At 48.6% G+C, this 7,987-nt stretch overlaps 1 protein-coding gene across 6 annotated transcripts; it reads right to left on the minus strand.

Annotated features, from left to right (window-relative positions):
- Positions 1–1,439: 1,439 nt before the first annotated feature.
- Positions 1,440–5,679, minus strand: ZBTB25 (zinc finger and BTB domain containing 25). Of its 6 annotated transcripts, none has more exons than XM_071745361.1 (3): positions 5,469–5,679; positions 4,303–4,482; positions 1,440–3,076 (listed from the first exon to the last, which is right to left on the minus strand). In XM_071745361.1, the coding sequence occupies exons 2-3, from the start codon at positions 4,473–4,475 to the stop codon at positions 1,939–1,941; spliced, it is 1,311 nt and encodes a 436-aa protein (XP_071601462.1). In that variant the 5' UTR covers positions 4,476–4,482; positions 5,469–5,679; the 3' UTR covers positions 1,440–1,938. The 6 variants fall into 6 exon arrangements, with proteins under 6 accessions (XP_071601462.1, XP_071601457.1, XP_071601460.1 ...); XM_071745356.1 differs by lacking the exon at positions 5,469–5,679 and adding an exon at positions 5,153–5,364; XM_071745359.1 differs by lacking the exon at positions 5,469–5,679 and adding an exon at positions 4,946–5,146.
- Positions 5,680–7,987: the final 2,308 nt, after the last annotated feature.

Genomic DNA, 7,987 nt, shown 5'->3' on the forward strand with positions numbered 1-7,987 from the left:
ATTTCATTTCATGATTCTGTCTTTTTTTAACCATAATTTAGAAATAGAGGTCAGTGGAAACTGGAGGGCATTTGCCCCAGTTATAAGCAGTCGGTGCTGGATGTGATTTAGCTGATGCCATTAGCCTGGGAGGGATCCAGAATGCTCTCTTCTAGGAAATGCTCCATGTGAATCCATGCTCAGACACAGCATTTGCAGCCCTGGATGTCAGCAGGGATTTGTTTGTTTGCTTGCTTTAAAGAAAGGTTTTTTAAGCAGAGTTAAAATGCATTCACACCAGAGCCACTCTAATGGGTACACACAGCAAGAGGAGCTCTCAGTCTAGCAGGCGAGCACACACCAAACCACAGAGTGCATTTTGTAACATCATCCGGGCAGGCTCACAGGCTGTTTGTTTTTCCCCTTTGTCTTAAAACACAATTTGGCAGCCCTCAGTGGCCAATCCATCCCCTGGAGTGTGCAGCTCCCTGCCCAGGAGAAGCAGAAGCCACCCTTACAAAGACCTCAGATGGTCTTTTAATTCGGCAGTGATTTAATTGCAGCTCTTGCTCCAGGACAGTTTCAAAGAAGACAGCTCAAGGGTCCTGACTACAAAGAGCTTTGGAGCAGGCACTTTGACAATAAACTGTTCTCACCATTGTTCAGGCTCCCCCCTTCCCAAGGCAATGACTCAACTCCACAAGGACTGGCAGGGAGCCTCCAGCTTCTCAAAAACTGGGTAATGAGATTATGAGAGCAGCTCGCAAGGTTTTTGCTCTTCACTGCAAAAGAAACCTCTGTGCTCTAAGAAGCATCTCTTCAGGGATGGGTTGGACCCCATCTGGTAAGAAGGCTGGGGTACCTCAGGTGAAAAACTAAAAATATGAATTCAAGAACAAACTACAACTTTAAACCCCCTTTGGGTAAGTTACTGTTCTTCAGATATAAAGTAATAATAAATTAAAGGCAAAAACTTTGCATTTTGCCATATTATGGTGGTTCCACAAGCAAAGAAGAAATAACATATTATGTATTTGCTCTTTGTAAATACACAGACTATAATAATATTAAGAATATATTTGATCCAAGATGTTTATAGAGTTGGAACTAATTTTACCCCCAAAAATCCACGTATGCTTTTTAACCCTGTAAAGATTTGGGTTAGGATGTGCCTCCTCCTCTCTGAGAGGAGAGCATACTTTTTTTGCAGTTTTCATTCCTCTTTGCAAGAAGATGGTCCAATAATGTGATGTGGCTCTAGAGGCACATCAAAAATTGCCTCTGCCCATGCAGTAGCAGTTGACAAGGGAGGAGTAAGAATAATTAAAAAAACATGCACATCACTTGTGTCTAAAAGTAAACTTAAAAAGATTGTACTGATGAGGGTTCCAGACCTTGTCAAAGACCCCTATACCAATACTATCAGCCCCCTGGAAAAAAACACCCTTATGGCTCCTGCATGTATTTATGCAGAGATTTATTAACTGCAGCAATACAACACAAATGTCTCCTTATTTGTTTTAATTAAAACCCATCTGTTTGGGAAATACAATACATATTTTCCTCTACACTTCCCTCCATCCAGTTCTGGAACAGCAGTTCTATGGAATTATAAACAGTCCTGGCACAGTGTAGCATATTAAATGATGTTTAAAATCTCACACCCAGCAACACAGTCTTTACACTAGTGAAGCAGAGCAGGAACAAGTCCACATTTGTGAAAAATACAACTGAGTTACATAGAGGCTTCCAAGAAGTACTTAGATGGGAATTAGCTTAAGTTAGAGAAGTAAAAAAAAACCAAAACACACATACACAAATCTAAGTGTGCAGTTCTTCACAGTTATCTCAGACACTACAGGAATGATGAAGACAATCAGCTGCAGAGAGCAGCCACTCATAAGATGCAAAATGCTAAAATATCCAGTTTCAGCACCTAACACCCTACACAGGGCTCTACTACTCTACCAGGATGGTATCAACACTTTCTTGGATGAGATCCGAATCCAGTATACATTCATCTAAGTGGTCTTGGGATAAAGTGGAGCTTTTCCCTACACTCTCACTGTCACAGTAAGGACGAAACCTGGAGGTCATGGGGCTCTCCAGCCGCTGGCAGCGGCCGTATTTGTGCTGCTTCCCTCTGTGTGTGTACATGTGCTCAAGTAACTGGCTCTTCCTAAAAAATGTGCGGCCACAGATGGTGCAACTGATTTTTCTTTTTCTTGAGAACGAAAAGTTACAGTTCAACTCCACAGGTTCGTGGTCCTTGGAGATGAGGGAGAGCTGGCCTATCTGCAGAGGCTCCAGATCGCTGCAGCTCGGGTGCTCCAGCTGATGCTCGTCCTCCTTGAGGAGGAAGGTCCCGAGCTGGTGGCAATCCCTGGCCTCCCTGTCCTCAGCCAGAGGCTGCACCTCCCCCAGGTCACTGCTCTCCAGGATGGAGGCTGGCACGCCGAATGGCAGCGAGCCTGAGACGTGGGTGTGCAAGTGCTGCCGCAGCCCCCCCCGGGAGTCAAAACGCTCCCCACAGTAGTGACACAAGTGCACCCTGAGGCTGGCCTTAGCAAGGATGGGGCTCGCTACCTCCGGAGAAGGAGGGGTGCAGCTCTGGGACACCACAGGCTCCGAGTCACACCTCTCCTGCTTTATGGAGACTGACAGCTTTGGATGCTCTTCTGCCGGCTTGGTGAGAGCAGCAGGCTGAGCAGAGGGCCGAGCAACCTGCTGGTCAAGGGAGCTGTCATCCAGGCCGATGGCCAGAGAGAGCTGCAGCTGAGGGTGATCACCTTGGGCTGCAGACCCACTGCCTGCCTTGGGCAGATTTTCCTTGGCTGCCAGGCGCTCCTTCGCTGGTTTGTGTGCTGTTGAGATCTGGATGCCGTACAAGTTTGAAGACTGGACCAGCTCTGGGGAGAACACTTGGTTCATCTCGATGGCAATGTGGGAGAGGTGGTCTGCATGGAGAAAGCGGATGCCCTCCTCCAGTCGGCTCTGGCTGACAGTCTGCTTTGGCCCTTTGCCGGTGTACATGATATGCAACAGGTAGCTAAATATATCAGGCTGGATGTCTGCAGGCTGAATCTTTATGCATTCGCTGAAACAAGACAGATTATTAAGCACACACAGGGATCCAAATGACAGCCCTGATCCATCACCTGCCTGATCACTTGCTCTGCCGTTTTGCTGTTGGAGGGCGTGAGCTGCTGCCTGCCCCTTGGTTCACAGCAAGCCATGCCCTGTGCCAAGAGTTGCAGAAGTGTGTGTGTGTGTGTGTGTGTGTGTGTGTGTGTGTGTGCCCTGTTTGTGTGTGGTCAGACAGCAAAGTGTCTGAGTGTGGATTTAACCCTGTGAGTACAAAGGCAGCTGCCAGTCATCCATCCCATCACTCGCAGTCACAGTCAGTCACCACATGGCAGTGATGCCACACAAGCTACGGAGTGCTGGTGTGTGCCACTCCAATAATACCAGGCAAAGAACATCTGTGTGTTTAAGTAATAAATTCAGCTGGCGCTACTGTGTAATCTTTATGAGCTTTACACTTAAGTGTCAATAAACAATATCTATTAGAAAGGAAGTTAACTGATTCTCTCACTTCTAGCCAAAGGGCTACGTGGCTGACGGATAATGATAATCCAGCAAAGGTGCTGGGGACCATGACCTCAAAAAGGAAAATGGAGGAGGGTTTTAATTGATTACAAGCAGCAAGCTCCAGCTCAGAGGTGAGATTAGACTTTGGCACCACTGTCATTATACCTGCAGAACGGGTACCACTAGAACATACCTCCTGACCCGGGTGGTCAGGAGCACTTGAAGAACAGCCTGAGATAAATCGATGATCTCAGTCTCAGCCCTTATCTGCAAGTCTGAAGCACAGAACTTCGATAAGGCTACAGCTTCTTGATTGCTTCAAGCCCATGGGTCTTGCCAGAAGGGGCAGTCCCACCCAGCAAGCTTGCCTAGAAGCAAATGCAAAGCAATGGACACGCTGTGTATGGGCAGGAGATACCTGGGTGGCCCTAGATTGCAAATCTAAGAGGTTTAACTGCAGGAGGGGTTGGGGATGTTTATTTTCTTTGGTCATGCAAATCTTAAAAATGTGGGGCCTGATGTTGGTGAATGCTGACTAAGAGAGTGCCTTTAAAGGACAGAACATTCTGGACTGGGGATGTTTGGAGAGCAGAGGTGCGTGCTAGGTTAGGAAAAATAGTCTCAAGCCACCAAACATCCCCACTTACACTCTTTTAGACTGTTCTACCTTTAGAAAGGGTAAAAAGCAGAAGGTTGAGCAAAGTGGGTAGGAGGAGAGCTGTGTGTCCTTACCTTGTCTGATGAATAAATATCATCTTAAAGTAGTTTGAAAAAGCAGCGAGCACCGCTCTGTGGGCTTTGAAGTAAACATCTCCAATGGCAACTGTGCAGTCACACAGAAAGCCAAACTCCCGCTGCATGTTCAGCTGCTGGAGGAGGAGGACGCTGTGGCCGGTGGTATCCATGGCGTGCCTAAGAGCAAGAGAACAAGATGTTCATCTCGGCAAGAAATTAGAGCTCCCAAAATGCGGGTTTCTCACCACTGAAACGAGATAGCTGCCCGGCACGGAGCACGGCCTCGCCGAGCCTCTTCCTTGCTCCAGACGCTCCCTGCGCCCCGATTTAATTTCTCCTACCGACACCACCGCCGGTGCCCAAAACCCACGTTCAACGAGCTCAAACCCTACTCGGCAGTTTTCCACGTGCCAGCTATAAGCAGAGCCGTTTTTCATACGGATGAACCACGCTCAGGGGTGTATCGGCACCAACTTTAAACCTCGCTCGCGTTTTTGCTGACCTCGGATCGTGCTTTCTACCACACAACCGCGCTCACCATCGCCCCCATCCCCGGGGCGAGCCGGGCGGCCGCGGCTCACACAGGCAGCCCTGTACCGCCCAACAAAGCCCCGATTGTACCGGGCTGAGCAGCCCTTACCCCTCCCACCCCGCGGCCGCTTTGCAAATAAATGCTGATATTTGCTATTGTTTCAGCTGAAAATGACTGCGGGGGAGGGGGAGCAGGGAAGGGGGGGGAAGGAGGAGGTGAGCGCAACCTCCCCGGGGAGCGTAACCATCGCCCTCAACTCCCTCCCTCCGGGCCCGGCCCCCCGCGGCTCCCCCGCGCCCGCGCGCAGCCGCTTACCCGCGCGGAAGCGCAGCGCTGAGACCGGCCCGGCACCGCCCGCCCCCGCTGCCAGCCCGGCGGATGGGGTGGGCGCTGCCCCCCCGCGCTTCCTGCCGCCGGGGCGGGTTGGGCTGGGCTGGGCTGGGCTGGCCGGGCCGCCCCCGCCACCCCCGTGGGTAAGCTGAGCCTGGGAAGACGGAGTGAGGCCCTTTTGCGCGGTTCCTGCGCTGGAGTGGGCGCTCCGCCCGCAGCCCCTGAGGGAGGGACCTTGTTCTCTCCCGTGGGGGGTGAGGGGTGTCGTCTGCCTCGGGGCTGCCAAGGCGCCGTCTAATACTTCACCCTGGGCTGGGGGACTTTGCTTCTTAAGTCGCCCCGTGACAGTGTCACTTGCTGAGCTCCTCAGTGCTCCCTTCGAGTGTTTTGTTTTGAACAGAGAACAGTCACCTCCCCAGTCTGCTGGCTCATCAAAATGGACGTGAAGATACGATCTGGCTTTTTCACCCATGTCTGCACCCTAAGTGCTTTCTTCATCTACCAAAGAATCCTGCAGACACACTATTTCTCTTTCAGGCCTCCTCAAATCTTCCATTAATTTTTAAACCAGCGCTTATTTTGGGCCAGAGCAGCTGCGCTGGGTCGAGCCCCCGCTGGGTGCAGCAGGGCTTGGAAGAGGAGGGGACACAGGCAGGGGGGCACTGCCTGGTAACCCGACCTCCAGCAGCTCTTCCTGGAGTGTCCTCCTCAGCCATAGCTTTTGCTTTGATGTTCAGTACAAACTTTGAGGTGTATTTGTTGTGACTTTTATCAAGTGACTTCCGGAGTGTGTTTAAATTTCCAGTCCCCAGAGCCTCTTGCTGCCACGAGGTTAATTTGGTGTCCAGTTTTTTTTTTAGGCTGGAAAAGGCAGTGAAAGTGGATGTTTGTGTGCTTTCACCATGGTTTTGGTGCTGTTTCATAGACATATCATGGCCACTTCCTCAGTGGGTGTCTCTCCTTACTCAGGGCCTCTGCAGAAGACGTGGTGCTTTGGATCATCATTGGTTTTCTCTTTTCCTTTCCACTTAGCGTTTCCTCTTCTTACTGGATTCCTTTAATCTCAGTTTTCAGCTGGACTGTGTCTAAATCTTTAGGGCAAGTATATGCCTCTGCCTCCCAGAATCTAGCAGTTTATGGTCCTGTTTTTGTGGTGTCCTGAGGCAGCCTGATCCTGCCAGAGGACAGAGATAGGTTGAAAGAAGACAAAGAACTGGCTCCAAAGGGTTTTGCTCCATGTTGTGTTTGCTGCTTATCCCACTGACCATCAGTCTATGTTTTATTTCTTCTGTCAAATAAAAACCTTATTGGGCTCATTTAAATCATCTGTGCCTTCTGTGTCTGGGCAGTTGCAGGACTGAGAATCAATGGAGCTATCATCCTGCTGCTCCTAGAAATATCGGGAGCCATTTCTCTTCCACAAAATGGTTGACTCAAGGTTTTGTACTCCATTCGGTGTTATTTAACATATTTATTAACCCACATACAGGGTGCGTGGCTATTTGCAGATGGCATGTTATTTATTTAAATGATTAATTATTTACACAATATTTAGGTTGACTCTGGTCCAAAGAGGACTTTGAAGAGCTTCAGAGAAACTGGAGCCAAAATGATGGAAGTGATGATGAGAAATTAAATTCAGTGTTTTGCTATAAAGCACAGGCAATGATATCATATGCCTCAAGAGATATAAAGTGATACAGCCTATGGTGATGGGTCAAAAAAGAGAGCAGGACATAATCACAGCTATCTTCATGAGTGCTACTGCTCACTCCTCTTCTGTGGCCAGAAAATAATACTAATAATTTACAAAAAAACAACAAATGAGGAAGACAAGCATGGTGAGAGGGCACCAAGGGAATGGGGACTGTGAAAAAGAGGGACTGACTGCCTTGTGCCCCATCTTACTGGAGGTGGCAGAAGCTCCAGGCGTAACACATGTGGAAGGGCTGGAACAGAACAAGAGGCTGCACAAGCCCCACGTGTGTGCTTTTTGCTTATGCTGCCCTGAGACATGTAAGGAGCTGGAGAGAAAAAGACCCTTGAACTAAGAAAAACAACTTCTTGGTGTGATTTGAAAACCACGGCTGTGACAGCTTACAGAGGCCATTCATTTAACTTCCTATAAAACAGGAAAACCTACGAAGAAGAAGTTGTACTGTGGGGGTCCCTCTGCCTTTCACGGGGGCTGGTGCCTGCCAGGGGAGGTTTTTTTAATCCCTTGGTCCTGCTACAGATATCACACTACTGAGCCAAAGCTGCAGTACAGCGAGGGGGGAGAAACAAGGGGATGTTTCTTTAAGACACATTTTGAAAACTACACTTCAATACAGTAGAGGTTGAAGAATCCTCAGATGGACACATAGGGAGGGATGATATTCCATTTGGAAACTAGGATTCCAATAACTGGGCTTGTCCTGTTCACTTTCACATTGGAGGAGTGCTGCTTGGAAAACCTTGAGGTTCACTGAAGAAGAGATCAATGATGATACATTTTAATACCGTGGCATCTTCTTTTGTTGTGCTTTTTGTTAATTTTGCATTTTTCAAATTTGTAATCGAATCTTTTTACTTTGCTAAAGTTAAATTTTCCCCTTTGGCTTGTCTGGGGGGTAAGAGGGATTTTGGATAGCTGCAGCAAACATCAAATACAGTGATATATATAGAAACAGTGATAAATGAAGATGTCATGCAGATTAAACACTTCTGATGCTTGTGCTGAATGAGAAATGTCACTTTGGGGGTGGAAAAGTCAAGTGGCAAGTTCGGGAGGAAAGCCTGACCTGGCAGATGTTTTCTAGCAGCCCTGTGGCAGGTAGC

The sequence above is a fragment of the Heliangelus exortis genome, chromosome 5, assembly GCF_036169615.1.
Source record: "Heliangelus exortis chromosome 5, bHelExo1.hap1, whole genome shotgun sequence".
In the NCBI taxonomy this organism is placed as follows: domain Eukaryota; kingdom Metazoa; phylum Chordata; class Aves; order Apodiformes; family Trochilidae; genus Heliangelus; species Heliangelus exortis.

What these genes read in the sequence shown, in the direction of transcription:
- ZBTB25 (XM_071745361.1), bottom strand. Translation starts at nt 4,475, where the DNA reads ATGGATACCACCGGCCACAGCGTCCTCCTCCTCCAGCAGCTGAACATG. An exon ending in ATATTTATTCATCAGACAAG is followed by an intron (nt 3,077 to 4,302) that starts GTAAGGACACAC and finishes GTCTTGTTTCAG; the next exon opens with CGAATGCATAAAGATTCAGC.